This window comes from Myotis daubentonii, chromosome 1, assembly GCF_963259705.1.
Source record: "Myotis daubentonii chromosome 1, mMyoDau2.1, whole genome shotgun sequence".
In the NCBI taxonomy this organism is placed as follows: Eukaryota; Metazoa; Chordata; class Mammalia; order Chiroptera; family Vespertilionidae; genus Myotis; species Myotis daubentonii.
This window is the reverse complement of record NC_081840.1, coordinates 3217802-3237066: the sequence shown is the minus strand read 5'-3', so window position 1 is coordinate 3237066 and position 19265 is coordinate 3217802. Positions and strand designations below refer to the sequence as shown.

Genomic DNA, 19265 nt, shown 5'->3' with positions numbered 1-19265 from the left:
TCGGAGCCGGAAACGCTCGCTTCCGGGCTCTTCTTCCCGCCTCCGCCAGTCCCAGTGTGACGTCACTTCCGGTCGCGCGCAGGGAGTCCAGGTCTCGCGAACGCGCCGGGAGCGTCGCCAGAGCCGGGAGCGCGCCCCCGGATGACAACAAATTCGTCGCGCGGCGGCGGTGGAGGTGTCCGCTGAGCCCCTGCCTCGGGCCTTATCGCCTCCCCCCGCCTCTCCTGCACCCTCTCTCTGTGTGGAAGGGGATCCCCCGGACCCCGCGGGTCAGGGGCGACGGGGACTCTTCCGCGCCTCGTCTCGGTCCGCCAGGCCTAGAGCGAACGACGCGGCGCTGGAGATGGGGTCGCCCTGAGGGACGCCCGGTGCCGGCGGGCATGGAGGAGCCGCCCCGGGCTTAGGCCCACCCGCGGCCCGGGGTCGCCGGCCGGGACCCGAGGCGCCGCGGTCGCGGCCTGGAGCCGGAGTCTGCGCCACGAGGCCGGAGTCGCCGCCGCCCGCAGCCGCCGCCAGCCTTCATCATGCCGTGGCCGTTCTCAGAGTCCATCAAGAAGAGGGCCTGCCGGTACCTCCTGCAGCGGTACCTGGGCCACTTCCTGCAGGAGAAGCTGAGCCTGGAGCAGCTCAGCCTGGACCTGTACCAGGGCACCGGCTCCCTCGCCCAGGTCCCCTTGGACAAATGGGTAAGAGCTGCCGGCGGCCGGCCGGCCGGGCCTCGCTCCCCTCCGTAGGGCGATTTGAAGGGCTGTCATCCCAAAATTGGTGACATTCGTCCCCTCCCTGGGCAGTGCGGCAGGGCCCAGATAACCGTGCGGAAAGGGTGGCTTCATCTCTTTCTAGCAAGTTTGCGCCCTCCCAACACGTGTTCCAGAAACGTAACCGAGACACTGGAGTCTGCACGGTGGGAACCCGTGGGGTCAGTGGCTGGGGTCTGGGAAGGCGTCCATGGAGGGAGGTGACCGGGCTGCCCCCTCCGATCGAAGGGGTCGCGGGGGTTCAGTGGCAAACGGACCCCCTGTTTCATGGGATGACACTCGGGAGCGGGAAGGATGGAGGACCTCGGGGATGCCAGCACTCCCAGGCTTTCGGTCATGTGTTGGGGGTCGGCTCCTCGCACAGCGTGGACTCGGAACCGCGTTTGCCAGCGGGAGAAAGTTGGGTGAAGGCCGCCCCCGCCGGTTTGCCTGCCTTTGCTTGTTGACATGGTGCAAGGCCAGCCTGTGAATGGCCCTGGGAGCGCGGGCGGTTTCACGTGACCGAGCGTCAGCCAGCGCAGGTGTTGCAAAAGCGCTGAGGCTGCGATTCTCGGGCATTTAAATCCTGTTTCCTACCTGCCATCCGGAGGCTGTGAGGCGACTCCTTGTGGCCTGCAGGTGCCTCAGGTATACTTCAGCTCAGCACGGACAGCTGCTCTTGCATTTGAACGCTCACTGGGTAGTGCTTTGCTTAAGTACGCGCCGCCTTGGGTTTGACAAGTGGCTTCCCCTCCCCCCGGCCATTTATTTACTGCGCTGGAGTTCGCTGCTCAGTTTGAATCGGTTGTGCCGTTCTAGAGTTTTATTTACTCTTCTAAAAGCAATCCTAAGCGGTTTCCATGCAGGACATCATAAGTGTAGACGACTTTCCTGTGATAGTTGTGCAAGAACAAAAGGAAACTTTTTTTCCTCCTAATTTAAGCTGTGTAAAAAAGCTGTGGTTTTCCCTTTTATGAAAAAGTATTTTAACAAAGTAATGACTTCTTAGCCATAGAAACTCGAAAAGCTCAAATTATGATAATTCTGCATTATGGCCCTTACATTGATTTGCACTAGCATGAATATCCGTAACGAGACGATTTAAACTAGGGAGAGTACATAGGATAATGGGAAGACCCAGGCCCACATCAGGCCAGCCCAGCTGCCACAGTTTGCCTATTGACATTGGACATAGGAACTCACCTGAGTGCAGTCAACATTAATGGAGTAGCTATACACTCCATGCCAGGCACTGTGGCAGGGTACTGTACTGCTGTAATTCTTACCAGAAGATAGGGATTATGGTGGATATTTTAAAATTCAATGACCCATAAAGAAATAAAATAAATTTAACGATCCATGAGTCTCTACTTTCAGTACAGTTATGAATAGGCTATCTTGAAGGAGGAGGGTTGGATATTTACTAACTGTCTTTTGTGGGTTGAATGATTTTGTATACATTATTCATTAATGGCTTTTCACATTAATCTTATAAGGTGGGTATTATTATTTCCATTTTACAGATGGAGTTAAATAATTTTCCCCAAGTGACACGGCCAACAAGTGGTACAGTGAGAATTCAAACCTGTCTAATTCCTAAGGCCATTATTTCGTTATGAATCCTATGGCTTCAAAGGAAAGTAAATGTTTATTGAGCATCTTTTGTATTTAAGACGCTATGCTAGACACTCTTAATTTGTGTGGATCATGTAATCCTCATGGAAAATCAGAGGTGGTAATATTTGAATTTTACAGTTTGACTTCAGGATCATTGGTAGAGTGATTTATGGCTAGACTTACTCTGAATATTTTTTGTCCTTTTCCTTGAAGGTGAGGGATATCCCCAGCCAAAATGATAATGTCAAATAAAGCATCCAGTAAACATTTGTTGCTGTTAATTTATTTATTAATTATAGTGTGTTCTGTTGATGATAAATCTTTTTTTAATAAAGCTATTTTAGCAATCACTCTTTTAAAAAATATATATATACTTTTATTGATTTCAGAGAGGAAGGGAGAGGGAGAGAGAGTTTGAAACATCAATGATGAGAGAGAATCATTAATCGGCTGCCTCCTGCACACCCCACACTGGAGAGTGAGCCTGAAACCTGGGCATGTGCCCTTCACCGGAATTGAACCCAGGACCTTTCAGTCCACAGGCCAACACTCTATCCACTGAGCCAAACCGGCCAGCGTTGTTGATAAATCTTGATATGACAAATATAGCTATTCAAACTTCTGATTCCAAATTCAGTTACTTTTGACACTTCATTCGACTGACTTTCATTACTGAAAAAAAGATACCTCACAGAATCATAGATACAAATGGAAGAATTGCATAATTGGTGACATCACTAATGTTTCAATTGCCAACCATTAATTATGCACAGGATTATGTTGAAATTGGCAGTGACATTCCCTTCTTCCTTGGTCTCAATCAGTTATTTTTGCTAGTTAATTGGAAGGTTACATATATATATATATATATATATATATCTTTAAGAAACTCTTAAGCAAGACTTTTAGATTCATTGGGATAATTTTCCATATGTTCAAACCTTTTATAACTTTTGTGTAGATAATGACTTTAAAAAAAGATAGTATTTTTAATAAACATTATTTCAGCAACAAAATCATGTAACAATAGAGACATTTCCAAATATAATTTTTCAAAACATTCTCCTCCTAGTACAAGTATCCTTTGAAAAGTATTTACTTTCTCACTCATTACTAAAATGGCATCTGTACTTTGAAAATATACAGTATGTTTTGTTTTTTGGAATATACCTGCCTGGTAGCATATACTATTGATAGCTATTTGTCATCACATAAGTGATCAGCATATTTAGAATTCTTCTGTTTATACAGAAGAAAATGGCTTTTCATCTTTAAAATCATCTCTTAAATATTTGGCCATAAGTAAAGCCAGAAAATCAGAAAGTTATTGTCACTTTTTGTCTTTTTACAAAGATTCTGTTGCTTAAAAGTCTGGGTTTTTTTAATCCTTACCCAAGGATATGTTTTTGTTTTTTCCTTTTAAGAGAGAGAAGAAGGAAGAGAGAGAAACATTGGTTGCCTCCCACTCAAGTCCCAACTGGGGATCAAACCCACTACCTACACATGTGCCCTGACAGGGAATTGAACCCACAGCCTTTTTGGTGTATGGGATAATGTTCCAACCAACTGAGCCACCCGGCCAGGACTACAGGTCTGTTTTTATTGTGCAGAATGATGCTCAGGTAAGTTTCAGTGTGTTGGAATGGAACATCCAACTGAGGGCACCATTCTTAACTCTTCCCCATTGTGGAACTACTGGTCTCTTTGAAAATATATATATTCAGAGAGGAAGGGAGAGGGAGAGAGAAATAGAAACATCACTGATGAGAATCATTGATCGGCTGCCTCCTGCATGCCCCCTACTGGGGATCAAGCCCACAACCCAGGCATGTGCCTTTGACCAGAATCAAACCTGGGACCCTTCAGTCCACAGGCCCATGCTCTATCCACTGAGCCAAACCTGCTAGGGCTGGTCTTCTCTTTGTACCAGTCTGATATATGGCTGGAGTGAGGGTGCCAATGCCCTTTGTATAAAAATGTGAAAAATTTAATATAGAATGTCTAATTTTTCTACTCACATCTCTATTGGCTCATCTGTTATCTCTGGGATAGATACATTTTAGAGACTGCTAACTTCAAGGAGCTTCAAGTGGGAGGGAGGAGTTCATGAGTTCTTTTCCCATTGAAGTGGTCAAAATGCTATATAGTATTGGATTTGAGGAAGGAAGAGTTGGGAAGATTTGGGAGTTATCAGAGTATCAGTGGTAACTGAAACACTGGAATGGCATAAAGTGCATGGGCAGTTGTAGATTAGTTGAGAAACAAAAAAAGCTGAAGATAAAACTTAGAAGAGTATCATCATTTTAAGTGGTAAAGAATTGGAAAAAAGACTCAGTGTGAAGCATGTTACGGAAGCCAAGAAAAGTTAGAATTTCAAAATAGGAATTAGACTGAGATGAGTATTCAAGGAAGATGAGGACTGAATGTTTTTCATTGCATTTGTCAGTTTATTGGCGGTTAAGAGCAGTTTCAAAGGAGCTGAGTGTTAGAAGGCAGATAGTAGTTTGTGGTTTGAGAAAATAGCTCCCTTGACAAAAGAAAGAGAAATGAGGTTGATGACTAGAGGGGCATGGCATCAAGGCAGGGGATTTTAGTTTGCTTTTGAAGATAATAGTGACCATTTATTTACATATTGGGTGCTTTTATATAAATTTTCTTTTTCTTTTTTTAATTCTCACCTGAGAATATGTTTTATTGATTTCAGAGAGAGAGGAAGGGGGGAGGGAAGAGCAAAAGAGAGAGAGAGGAGAGAGAGAGAAAAACATCCATCAATTGCTCCCCAACTGGAGATCAAACCCGCAACCTAGGAATGTGCCCTGCCCAGGAATTGAACCCTCAACCTTTTTGGTATAAGGGACGGCACTTCAACCTATTGAGCCACCTGGCTAGGGCTCATTCTAAATTTTTAAAATAATTACAAGCTTGAGAAACACTGATGCCTTAACTAAGTGGATGAGAACTGAAGGGATTTGCAGTAGCAATATCACTTAGTTCTTTGATTTTCTTTGGTGTCATGTCAAAAATATGTATAAGACAGTGAAAGACCAGAAAACTTAAGTTTCTGGCCCTGCCTGGAGATTTTTATACGCTAGGTAGTGTATAAGAGAGGATTCAGGAAGGTAAAAGGATAGGCCTGTTTTGGCTAAGTGGGAGAAGTGAGTCACACCGAGGGCTATGGGAAAGCAGACCCAACTTGACGTCACTGCTGTAAGTACTCTTCCGAGGAAGGTCAGTTTGGGGAAAGAGTATCTTTAGAGAGTGAGGATCTGGGTGTTTGTACCTTGAGACCACCCGTGCCCATGTACTTTTTAGAAAGTCTGGATGGTTACGCAAGCCCCAGCATGCAGAAAGCCTTTCAGGAGAAACCTCTGGTAAAACAGGAGCTAGTCTCCGTCTCACTCAATATTCAGCATTAGGCTTGTAGACAAAGAATTATGACTCCACCCTTATGCAACATGGCTTTCAGGAAGTACCCTACATAAAACTGGCATTTAATAACTTTTATTCTAATTTAAAAATATATTGTCAGAAACGCATTTAATTATTCTGCTAACTGTATTTACATCCTTTCTGTCACCCTTCTGTTATAATCTAGCTTGCCTCCCCCCTCTATTGAAATCCCTCTCAATGGCATCACCTGTACCCTAAATACCACTTACCTAGTAAAGTCCAGGGGACCCTTAAAAATCTTTGACTCCTTTTTAGCTGTTGCTGCACTTGCTCACTCTTTTCTTTCACATTGTCTTTCCATGATTTTCTGGAAAATGAAGCTTTCTTGATTTCCCTTCTCCTTTCTGCCTTTTGCAGGTTCCTCTTTCTTAACGTGTTTCTTAAATATTGGTGTTTACCAGGGTTCTGTCCTAGGCCTCTTGTTGTTTTCCTCTATGTAAGTTCCTAAAGGTCATCTCTCCTCACCGCCGTGGCGTCATTTACCCTCTGTGTTCACAATGCTCTTCTCTGTCTCCAGCCCAGATGACTCTCTCGAGCTCTAGACCGGAATTTCCAGCTGCTTCCTAGACATCTCCACCTGGGTGTCTGCTCAGATGTATTCTTTGGGACTGAACTCCTCCTCTGTCGCCTAACCAGCTTCTCCAGGTTTCTCTGTCTAGTAAATGGCACCACTGTTGAAGCAGTTGCCCAAGCCAGCACCCGGAGTCATTCTTCTTTCCTCTTGATGGCAGCTAACTTGGCTTCCTAATGTATCACAACAATCCGTCCGCTTCTCACTGTCCTCAGTGTTGCTGTCCTTGCCAAACCAACTTTTCTAGCTTCTGCTCATCACGACCGTTCTGTCTGAGGTTTGCTTTCTTCCAATTCATGCTCTACCTGGCTGCAGGAGAGGCCCTCTAAACGTTCCAGTCCCGTCATGGCATGGAAACTCAAAATCTTTCAATGGTTTCACCTTGCCCTTGAGATAAATTTCAGACTCTAACATGAATTACAAGGTTTTTGGATGCCCCTCTCTCTTATCTCTGTAGCCTTATCTCTGGCTCATCACCCTGACACAGTACACTAAAGCTACAGCTGCTTTTCTCTTTAGATATTCTTGCATCTCAAGTAGGTGGGCTTGCCCTCTCTGACCTCTGCTTTTTTTTTTTTTTTTTTAATCCTTCCACATGCCTTTGTCTTTGCCTGGAACACTTTGCCTAGTGACTCCTCAGCCTTCTCGTCTCAGCTTTAAATAGCAGTTCCTCAACTAGCGTGCCAGGTTAGGGTCTTTACACGCTCAAATAGCACAATGCATTTTCTCTGCATGTAACTCATCTCACTTTTAAAAAATAATATATTTTGCTCTGGCTGGTTTGGCTCAGTGGATAGAGCGTCAGCCTGCGGACTGAAGGGTCCCAGGTTTGATTCCGGTCAAGGGCATGTGCCTTGGTTGCGGGTGCATCCCCAGTGGGGGTGTGCATGAGGCAGCTGATCGATGTTTCTCTCTCATCGATGTTTCTGACTCTGTCCCTCTCCATAAAAAAATCAATAAAATGTATTTAAAAATAATATATATATATTTTAAATATATTTTATTGATTTTTTACAGAGAGGAAGGGAGAGAGATAGAGAGTTAGAAACATCGATGAGAGAGAAACTTCGATCAGCTGCCTCCTGCACATCTCCCACTGGGGATATGCCCGCAACCCAGGTACATGCCCTTGACCGGAATCGAACCTGGGACCTTTCAGTCCGCAGGCCGACGCTCTATCCACTGAGCCAAACCGGTTTCGGCATAATATATTTTTATTGATTTCAGAGAAGAAGGAAGAGAGAGAAACATTAATGATGAGAGAGAATCATAGATCAGCTGCCTCCTGCACGCCCCACACTGGGGATTGAGCCTGCAACCCGGGCATGTGCCCTGACTGGGAATCGAACTGTGATCTCCTGGTTCATAGGTTGACACTCAATCACTGAGCCACACCTGCTGGGTGCAACTCATCATACTTTAATTACGTGTGCCTTTCATGGTAAGTTATCTTTGTAAGCTTGTGAGGACCAGGGATCGTCATTAACTAGGTCTCTGCTTCCTTTATCCTAGTGCCTGACACATATATGAGCATATTCAGCATCTGAATACGTTAACAATTTTAAGTTCTCGTGATTTAAAATTGCCCTTGGTTTTTCTCTTTAGTGCCTCAATGAGATCCTGGAGTCAGCAGATGCGCCTTTAGAAGTCACTGAAGGATTCATACAGTCAATTTCTCTGTCAGTTCCATGGGGCTCCTTGCTACAGGATAATTGTGCACTGGAAGTGAAAGGGCTAGAAATGGTCTTCCGACCTAGACCTCGCCTAGGTAGGTGTATCTCATGTGTTCTATTTTATTTTATTCTATTGAGTGTTTCTATTTTATTTCCCAGAGATTGGGAAAGTAATCTAATTGCATTATATTCAATATTTAATTTATTACTTTGCATTGTATTTGTGAGATAGATAAAATGGGTCGGTGTAGGGTGTGGTGTATGTGTGTGATTGTATCTTTAATGTTACTTCTCTGCCTATTTACCCACAGGAACTTTAGTATGTAGATGGTTGATGTAATTATTTGTTACCAATTACTTACTGTGTTCTAAAGATTCAAAGGACTGTGCCAGAAAGCAAGGAAGTGCTCAAAAATTGTGGAGAATTGTTAAAAGGACACAAGATCAGGCTTGAAGGGGCTCCCATTAGCCAAATCTGAGTATCAAAAATAATGATGACAATAATCTACACTAATAAAAGAGAAAAATGGTAATTGGCGTACGACGATACCCTTTTCATTGGCTAATCAGGGCTATATGCAAATTAACTGCCAACTAAGATTGGCAGTTAACTGCCAACAAGATGGCGGTTAATTTGCATATGTAGGCACAATGCAGGGAGGCAAAAGGGAAAGCAGGAAGAAGCCCCCTGCCACTGACAGTGATCGGAAACCCAGGGGAGAGCTAAGAGCTGGGGGGCAGGGCAAAGGCGGCCAAGGGGCTGCCTTTGCCCTGCCCCCCAGCCATGATTGGAGAATCAGGTGCCTTTTCTGCCCTGGCCAGTGATAGTAGGAAGTAGGGGTGGAGCCAGCGATGGGAGCTGGGCACAGTCGAAGCTGGCAGTCCCGGGAGCTAGGGGTCCCTTGCCTGGGCCTAAAGCGGAGCCCACGATCGCGGGGCCGCTGCAGCTGCGGGTCCCCGTTGCCCGAGCCGGACGCCTCAGCCAGAGGCGTTAGGCCTGGGCAAGGGGCAGAGCCTGCAACCGCGGGGAGCTGGGGGTCCCCTGCCCAGGCCTGACACCTCTGCCAGAGGCCTCAGGCCTGGTCAAGGGGCCGATCCGGTGATTGGTGATCGGAGGGTGATGAGGGTCAACTCCTCTGGCCGAGGCATCAGGCCTGGGCGGGGGCCAGAGCCAGTGATCGGGGGGATATGGGGGTCCCCTGTCCAAGCCTGACACCTCTGGCGGAGGCGTCAGGCCTGGGCAAGGGGCCGATCAGGTGATCAGAGGGTGATGGGGGTCTACGCCTCTGGCTGAGGCATCAGGCCTGGGCAAGGGGCAAAGCCAGCAATCGGAGGGGTCTGGGGGCAGAACCAGTGATGGGGGGAAATGAGGGTCCCCTGCCCAGGCCTGACGCCTCTGTCAGAGGCGTCAGGCCTGGGCAAGGGGCCGATTCTGCGATTGGAGGGTGATGGGGGTCAACGCCTGAGGGCTCCCAGTATGTGAGAGGGGGCAGGCTGGGCTGAGGGACACCCCCCCCACACACACCCAGTGTACGAATTTCGTGCACCGGGCCCCTAGTGAATTATAACATGCTAAATTAAAAAAATGCCCTAAGTCCATATTGAGCAAATAAATAAATATGTAATGGGGACAGGGAGAAGGGAAAGATCTTTATTGCAATAGAATACCTACTTACGTATAAATAACAAAAATAGAATTCACTATTCTTTTGGCCACCATAGTAAAAATTGATACAGAACAGAATCATCAATGAATGCTAATACTATTTAGTGAAGGGTTGTTGAGGAGTTTAATATTTAGACAGTATCAAATTATCTCCCACTGATTTGTAGATTCTTCTTCTTAACCCTCACCAGAGGTTATGTATAGAGAGAGGAAGAGAGAGAAACATCCATGTGAGAGATAAACGTTAATCGTTTGCCTCCCTTAAGCGCCTTGACCAGGGATTGAGCCCACAACCTAGGTATGTGCCCTGACCCCAGAATCGAACTCACAACCTTTTTGGTGTAAGGGACAATACATCAACCAATTGAGCCACCTGGCCAGGGCTACATATTTTTTACAAAGGGTAAACTTACCTTTATGTTGGAGAAAATTGAGAGTCACCACCAAAAATAACTGACTGCATGTGTGTCCTGATGTAATCAACTGGGAAGGACACACATCAGTGTTGTACTTACTGTTCCTGCTAAATTATAAAGCAGCAGTCAGACACATCCAAAGTAAGGGAAATTTTATAAAGTAAATGGTTAGCACTGTTAAAAATGTCAGTGTAATGGAAGATAAGAAGGATGGAGGAACTGTTCCAGATTAAAGGAGGCTAAAGACATGAATAACTAATTGCAGTATATAATCATGTCTTTGTTTATTGCTATGAAGGATGTTATCAGGGTAGCTGGGAAAATTTGGGTATAGAACATAAGAGTATTATATATTAAAGTTATATTACTTGGGTGTATTTTGCAGGAGGATGTTCTTGTTCTTAGGAATTACATGCTGAGGTATTTAGGAGTGAGTGTTATGATGTCTGCAGTTTATCTTCAAATAGTTCAGCAAAAGTATGAGAGAGAGAGAAAGAGAGAGAATAGAATCTTGATGAATATAGGTGAAGGGCACGCAGGTGTTCATTGTACAATTATTTCATCTCTTTCCTAGGATTGGGTAAGTGGGCAAAAATTTTTGGAAGGAAAAGCTTTAAAGTTGTAATTGTTTACAAGTATATATGTGTGGTAGCTTTACTTGCACATGATGTTTTCTGACTTAAGCATATATAGTACCTCTTGCATGCTAGATATTATACTTAGTGCTTTACAAATATTATCCTCACAGTAACTCTTTGAAATAGATATTTTTTATTATCTTTATTTTGCAGAACAGGTAATTGAGGCCCATATAAGTTTAATAATTTGTCCAAGGTCATAGCTAGTCAAGTGGAAAAGAGAGGATCTGAACTCAGCCAGTCTAGTTCTGGAGTCCTTGTTCTTAACCACTATGCTATGTTGTATCTCAGATTTTCCTACTACAAAGTGTGTATTTATGTGTGTGTGCGCATTTTAAGAACCAGTTAAGTTACGATGGTAAGTCATCTTAAATTATGAACTTAAATTTCTTTTTTTTCAGTGACAAGTGATGTTTTTAAACATATATTTGAAGAATTATAATTTCCAGTGCTGTCTGAATCACCAAGTTTAAATTATGCTTAGTAGAATTATAGTGCCTGTATTTTGAAAATTAGTAATCTGTGCATGGAAATCCTCCTTAATAACCCGGTAGTTAATAAACAAGAATATTTTATCTTTTAACTCTGGGTACATATAATAATACTTTCTGATGGAAAGTCAAATATTTTCTCCTTACTTTAAAACTGTCCTATTAGAAGGGCTTTTACAATTGATTTGGAAGACAGTAATTCTAGTAATCTCTGCCCATTTATTTTGAATAACAAAAGGAAGTGTGATGGAATTCTCTCATGAGGGGAAGCGCTGGAAAGGATTTTTCAGTTCATGTGTTTCTTCCTCAAAGGTTGCTCTTTTGTTTTATCTACATTTATACTAACCTTCTAAAGCCTACATCAACTCTACCTGTACCTGTTTTCCTGTTAATTCCCTCAGCTAGAGAACTTCACCTCTTAGTGGTCATAATGTTTTCTGTTGAAACTTAATAGTTGTACTAATTCTTTTTTTTAAAATATATTTTATTGATTTTTTTACAGAGAGGAAGGGAGAGGGATAGAGAGTTAGAAACATCAATGAGCGAGAAACATGGATCAGCTGCCTTCTCCACGCCCCCTATTGGGGATGTGCCCGCAGCCAAGGTACATGCCCTTGACCGGAATTGAACCTGGGACCCTTCAGTCCGCAGGCCGTCTCTCTATCCACTGAGCCAAACCGGTTAGGGCTGTACTAATTCTTTTTAACCTTATCTCATTTCTTCTATTATGCTATAGGCTCTCTGAGGGCAGAATTAATAATTACTTTATTTTTCTACTCCTATTGGAGATCAGTTAATTAAGGCTGGCAGGCCAAATCTGGTTTTTGTAAAAAAAATTTTATTAGAACACCAAAATACTCCTTCATGAGTAGTTGTGATAGAGACTACATGGCCCCCAAAGCCTAACATATTTACTATCAGACTCTTTACAGAAAATTTGTCAACTCCTGCTCTACAGTATTTTGAACAGCTCATGGGTGTGTAAAATACACACTGAATGAGCACATAAATTAATATTTGGCAAATATATATCATGTACTCAGAGCACATGTCTCTGGACTTTTACTGTGATTTGTCCCGCGCCGCCCCCCCCCCCCCCCCCCACTCCCAGTCATTATAAGATGATGTTTAAATCTAAGGGGTAATTTCTGTAGAATATTGTATCCCTAGGTAACACCCTGATGCTAAATATCTTATAGAGGATTACTAATTTATCTACTTGAAATGTGTTATTTTAAGAAATGGCTTGTGGTAACTATGAAAAATTATTTAGGATTAATCTATGTTTTCTGCAGCAACTGGATCTGAGCCTATGTATTGGTCAAGTTTCATGACCAGCAGTATGCAGTTGGCGAAGGAATGTCTTAGCCAGAAACTAACAGATGAACAAGGAGAAGGATCCCAGCCTTTTGAAGGACTTGAAAAGTTTGCTGAAACCATTGAAACAGGTTTGGTATTATTGAGTATTTTTTTTAAAAATCGAAATTTCATTTAGTATCTTTGTTTAGTAAGCCTTGTATAAGGAAAAGTCATTGAAGTGACTTTTAAATGAACTGTTCTCCCTTCAGAACTTTAGAGTTGAGGTTATTTAAATATTGCATTCCATTTAATTTCATGTTCTTTTGTACTTCTCCTTGAGTTTACTTTATTATACTTAGAATTGGGTCTGAATTCAACAGAGAGGGTTAGTCACTGCCCCAGGTGTCCATGAGCTGTAACAACAGGTAAGTGCTCAGAACTCGAGAGTTTGGGATTTTTAAGGAATGGAATTCAATTTTATTTTGTAAGTGTATATTAAACAAATTTAGTATTTATTCTTTCATTCGAAGTTTTTATTTGTCTCTTATGTTGATGGTTACCTATTTACTTTAGTACTAAGAAGAGTAAAAGTCACTTTTATAGACACCGTCTTGAGAATTGAACATGTGCCAGAAAACTCCAAAACTGGAACTGCACTTGAAATTCGAATAGAAAGGTAAGACCTTTCATACCTGGAAAAATATGACCCTATTCTGTTTTTTAATGAATAACATACTGTAACTCTTATTAGACTTCAGAATGCTTTTGGAGGTGAGAAGTAATGATATTTAATTAATATATTGCGTAATTTCGGAGTAAAGTGCTGCTCTCCAAGCAGTGTTCCAGTCCCTTTATGGAAAACGTAAAGTACCAGTTGGGGTATAATTATATATAATACTACGTCGAATTCAAAGCAAGAAATTCTCTTTTAGTTGCTGTCAAGTCAAAACAGTGTGCTGCTCAGCGTGAGGCACTCCCGCTGGGGAGTGTCAGGTTCTGCACATAAGCAGTGCACTCTAGGTGTGTCTCATTAATGTGAGCAGCAGTTTTGCTGCTTTGGTGAGAAAGGCTAAGACTTCTGTTTTCTTTGAGGATTCTGTGAGGGTATTATAAGGTCAGCATGTGCAGTAGTGATTTATGTAAACAGATAGAAACATCGCTTTTGGTTTTCCGTGGATGCCCACTTGGACCCAGTAAATAGTTCTCAGCAGGGATTGACTTTATATGTCATGGGTGTTGATTAGAGTTACTGACTGTTCACTGTGTCTTAGAGCCATGAGAACTGCCCACAGAAATAAGCAGAGTGAAGTATGTACACTGAGCTCCAACGATACTTGTATATGGATCTGTGGGGGACCTTTGCCAAATTTTAAGCAGATAAGTTATGGGTTCTGTCTTTTCACAAAACATACCTATCAGTTATTGTTCAAAGATTTTTGAAATTAGGTTGCCCTACCTTGAATAGTATGTTAAATAATATCTAAAATCTCATGCATTTAGAACTACTTTCCTTATTTTGATTAAACTGAAGATTAGTCAAGTATTTATAGCATAGTCATAAGAATTCAAGACCGGTCATTTATGTCAGGCTTTTGACAGGGAGCCAGATGCCGTTTCACTGTTCCCCAGAGGTGTTTGGAGGGTACTCAGGAACTGTTCCTTGAAACTAACTTTAGAAAGTTACTGATTTCCCCCCCAAATTTAGGAGCCTCATGAAGTTATCCTTACTGGGGGCTAAGGTCTCCTCATGAAATATTTACTGTGGTAAAGCATGGTAATGCTGACCCACATTATAGACACATCCTAAGGTGCTAACACTTGAAAAATCCCTTTAACTTAAAAAGCTGTGTGCATTTCTTATCATTGTAAGTAGGTTTTCCTAGGAGTTTTACGCAAATGCCCTTTTTGGTGTTAACTTTCAGAACTGTATACTGTGATGAAACTGCAGACGAGTCCTCAGGAATTAACGTCCATCAGCCTACAGCTTTTGCTCACAAGTTACTCCAGCTCTCTGGAGTGTCTCTCTTCTGGGATGAGTTTTCTGCATCAGCAAAATCTTCCCCAGTGTGTTCAACTGCACCAGTGGTAAGGAAAACAAAACCAAAACTAAATCACAAATTTTTCAAAGGTTTAAGTGAGAGCTATTTTGCTAGAATATATAATGTGTTAATGAGTTCCCATCTGATCTGGAAATTAACACAAATATTGAGTAATGGGGACATATTTCAGAGATTTTAAAACATTCATATTTATAATTAACTAGAGGCCCAGTGCACGGAATTTGTGCACATGCGGGGGGTGTCTCTCAGCCCAGCCTGCTCCCTCTCACAGTCCGGGAACCCTCAGGGCATGTCCGACTGACGGCTTAGGCCTGCTCCCCGTGGTGAGAGGGCCTAAGCTAGCAGTTGCTCCCCCTGTGGGAGTGCACTGACCACCAGGGAGCAGCTTCTGCCTTGAGCGCCTGCTCCCTGGTGGTCATTGCGCATCATAGTGACCAGTCATTTCTTCGTTTGGTCGATTTGCATATTAGCCTTTTATTATATAGGACTAGAGGCCCGATGCACGAAATTTGTGCAAGAGTAGGCCTTCCTTCCACCAGCTTCCCTCTGGTACCCGGAACCCGGGCTTCCCTCTGGATGCCAGCAGGCACCCGGGATGCGGGCTTCCCTTGCAGCCCCGGCTTAGTCTGGAAGGTTGTCCAGAAGGACGTCTCGTCTAATTAGCATATTATACTTTTATTATTAGAGATGCCTTTCCTTTTTGCTGTGTATTAATTAGATAGAGAAACATTGGCTACTGTGTCTTGGGGAGCAAGGGTATATTAATAACTAATGTCCTTATACAATAAATGCAGGAAATCAAGCAATGTTCACATTTACCTTACATAGTGATTGTATTGCTGAAAATTTATCTTACAAATCATATCTTAAAAAAGTTTATAATTAAGGAGTTCTTTATTCCTCCTTTTATGTATCAAAATTAGTTCTATAATTTATCTTTTGTTAATTCACAAATCAGATTTTCTTAATTATAGATCATCTATTAAGTTTTCTTATTACTGTAATTTGAACAGATGCTGTGCTTTTTTTTCCATAAAGTCCTTTTCCATTATTAGTCTTCATTACCAAGGTACTGTGCTAACATACAATGGTGCCTCAGACTAGCTATAAGATTCTGGTTTATCTATTGTAACGTAATACAGTTTTGCATGTCAAATATTTTCTTCTCAAATTGACATTTGTATTTTGCAGTTTGATTTATTTACAGTGTACTTTATTCTTATCACCCTATTGTAGGAAACTGAGCCAAAGCTGTCACCTAGCTGGAATCCTAAAATCGTTTATGAGCCACACCCACAGCTAACTAGAACTTTACCAGAGGTAGCACCCTCTGACCCAGTGCAGATTGGAGGGCTAATTGGTAGGTTGGAGTTGAGTCTCACGCTGAAACAAAATGAAGTGCTTCCTGGAGCTAAGGTTAGTATTTGTTTTACTTTCTGTAGTAAGAAGTGAAATAAAACTACAAGTATTCTGTAGTCTCTCCAGTGACCCCTGATGGTCACTGTAAGCTTATCCTTGAACGAGGGGACCCACTGTCCTGGAGTCAGCATTTTTGCTCTCAGCTGTGCCTATGTGATTATTTCACAAGTGCCTATGCCCTCCTGCTGCTGCTCACACTCACTTTCCCTAACTCTCCCAGCTCAGAAACATTCATTGGTTCAGAGAACTAGGAATGGGCTATGCAAGGATACCTTTCTAGCTTCACAAAATAAAGTTTAAAGGAGGAAAGATTGGAAGATGTTTAATTATATGTAAGAATATTCAGCTTATGCATATTTTTAACTGGATGACTGTTTTTATAGGTGTATAATATTTATGAAAAGAGATTGATTTTTTTCATGATGTCTCATAGGTTTTTTGGAGACTGTAAAGACAACTGTATTCGTTTCTTAGGGAACAATATTGAACAGTCTGTTGGAGAATCAGGAAACATACATTTATTCAGTCAGTCAAACGTATTTGTCAAGTGCTATTTTCAGACTTTGGAAACACATTTTCTGTACAAGCTCTGTAAAATGTAGTTTCAATTGAGAAGATATGGGGACTTTCTCATTAGTGTGTTCACTGGTCTATCTTGCTCCAGACGTTTGAGTGACTGCTCTGTGCCAGGCTAGCAAGCTGTTGAGATCGATGCAGAGATGAGTGGAACTCAGTCTTTGCCTTTTAATAAAAGCTATGCTATGGAGGATAGAAATTGCTGTGGAATGTGGAGGCAGGAGCCCCTGAGTACATGTGACTGTACATAGAAAGGCTTTCAGAGGATTGAGGGCTCGCGGAAGTCCTTCCTTGGATTGGAACACCTGACTGGAATTGGAGGAAGAGGAGGAGGGTAGTGATTAGAATGGCAGCACCCGTATTATGGGTTTTCCCCTCGCCTTCTGTGTACTGCTCTGTCCTACCTCGGATGGTACGAAATCCTCTCATTAGGATTTAAGCCTCTTTATTAGATAGCAGGAGGGGAGTGTTAATGCAGCAGAAAGCCATCGGTATGTGGGACACTGTAGGGAATCCCCTACCTGGTAACATCCTTGGGAAACCAATACACACATGCCTCTGGGGAGTTTTGCTGTTTTTCCAAGAAGGAAGAACCATCGCAATCACTTTTATGGCTCTGTTCTGACTGATTACATATAGTCCTCAGCATTGGTATATTTGATATTAGTGTTAACGCAAACTTCTGCACGTTATGTACTGATTTGTATAAATGCCTTTAGATGTTATTTTTGGTAATCTGTGTATTAGGTGACAAATGATATGGGGAACTTTTGCATGGTGGCATTGTTTGCCAGCCAGTATTTAATAGTTGGAAATAGTATGTCCTTGCCCATGTGTTAGTTTTTGTGTAATAACTGAGTATTTGAGTATATTTTGTTCTTATGTAATGAAAATGAATAGTAAATGAAAAAATAAAAGTTCTAGATTAGCATTGAGAAACATAGATCTCATAAACTTAATATAGACTAGATGGCATTAATTAGAGTGCTCAAAGTGTTGTATCTTTAGTCTCTTTCTGATGTTCATTAGACTTAAGTCTTCATACTGTAGGTTCAACATGTTATGAAAGATTTCATGTTTTTTAGTTCTGAGACTGGTGTCCACCTCAAATAGTATAGAAGTCTGGTGTTTCTCATACTCAGTTTTAGCATATGTTTCCGGGAATGCATTATATATGTAAACAGGGAACTGCCTGCTGCATTTATACACGTTTTGTTTCAATTTCCATGTTATATTGAGTTTGAAATTTATTTTAGTGTTACATTCCATAGTTGTAATATGTTTTCAACACTAACAAATTAAAATGCAATTTTTAAAAATTTGGTATATAGTCAGAAAGAGAGTTTCCCCCACTGACTCCAGACCGAACTTCTTGCTGATTTATGGCCTGGAATGTCAGCAGTCAGAAAGGAGCCCCATAAAACACGTCCTCCGTTGACATAGGAAACTTCCAAACCTGTATAGAGTTTCTGAGTTTATTTGAGCCAAAACTGACGACAGTTTCCAGGAAGGGAGGTGTCCACTGCTCCTGAGAATGACAGTTTTGTTTCTTTTGTACGTTTGAAATTGAGGAAACTAAGGATTATATGAAGGGGGGATTGGATTACAAGATAGCTAAGATTATACGCTCTCAGTAAAGAAGTTATATGGCCGGGCGTGACTACCCACCATGCCCTGCCGAGTTAGGAATTTATGATCAGTTCACCCTATGAGTTTACTTTCTGTTGAACCCTTTTTTGTCCACACCTCTATGGACAGAATGGAAGGAATGGGGACTTTCCATCTGGGTCAGCACAGGTTACAATCCTGGCTCTAGTTCTGTTAGACAGCCTTGTGAAAATCCTTTAATCTTTGTGAGCCTGCTTCTTCATCTGTAAAGCAGCAGTAGTGCTAAGAATTAGAGGAAATACAATAAAAACACCTAGGATAGTGCCCTGATACTAACAAAGGGAGATGGTGATGGTGATGATGATGATGATTGGGGAATTCTTTTTTTTGTTTTGTTAATCCTCACTGGAGGATATTTTTCCATTGATTTTTAGGGAGAGTGGAAGAGAGAGGCAAAGACAGAGAGAAACATCAATGTGAGAGAAACATCGATTGGTTGCCTCCTGCATGTGCCCTGATCAGGGTCTGGGCCCGGGAGGAGCCTGCAACCTAGGTACGTGCCCTTGACTGGAATCGAACCCTGGACCCTTTGGTCCACAGGCTGACACTCTATCCACTGAGTCAAACTGGCTAGGGCTGGAGAATTCTTGGTTAGATCATGAAATTCTCTCAAAATCACTGTAATTTTACTTTTATTTCTAGAATCAGAAGACATTTGTTTTTCTCTTGGGGAAGATGCCATTTTCCAAATATAAGTGTTTTTTGTTTGTTTGTTTTTTTAAATATATTTTATTGATTTTTTACAGAGAGGAAGGGAGAGGGATAGAGAGTTAGAAACATCGATGAGAGAGAAACATCGATTCAGCTGCCTCCTGCACACTCCCCACTGGGGATGTGCCTGCAACCAAGGTACATGCCCTTGACCAGAATCGAACCTGGGACCCTTGAGTCCGCAGCCTGACGTTCTATCCACTGAGCCAAATCGGTTAGGGCCCAAATATAAGTGTTTTATTATAAAATTGCAATAGGAGTCAGTGTTTGCAT

The 19265-nt window shown here is 42.3% G+C and overlaps 1 protein-coding gene across 4 annotated transcripts in view; it reads left to right on the top strand.

The window, feature by feature from the left end:
* The first annotated feature begins 79 nt into the window (after positions 1 to 79).
* The window catches only part of ATG2B (autophagy related 2B), a 75853-nt gene continuing 56667 nt past the window's right edge, over positions 80 to 19265 (top strand). For 3 of the 4 annotated variants that reach the window (XM_059686038.1, XM_059686040.1, XM_059686034.1), the window contains exons 1-6: positions 81 to 686; positions 7981 to 8143; positions 12555 to 12707; positions 13132 to 13234; positions 14481 to 14643; positions 15855 to 16034. In XM_059686038.1, coding sequence (XP_059542021.1) covers positions 525 to 686; positions 7981 to 8143; positions 12555 to 12707; positions 13132 to 13234; positions 14481 to 14643; positions 15855 to 16034 — 924 coding nt within the window. In that variant the 5' untranslated portion in view covers positions 81 to 524. Of the gene's footprint in view, positions 687 to 7980; positions 8144 to 12554; positions 12708 to 13131; positions 13235 to 14480; positions 14644 to 15854; positions 16035 to 19265 lie in introns of all 4 variants that reach the window. The other variant, XM_059686036.1, reaches the window with a different exon arrangement.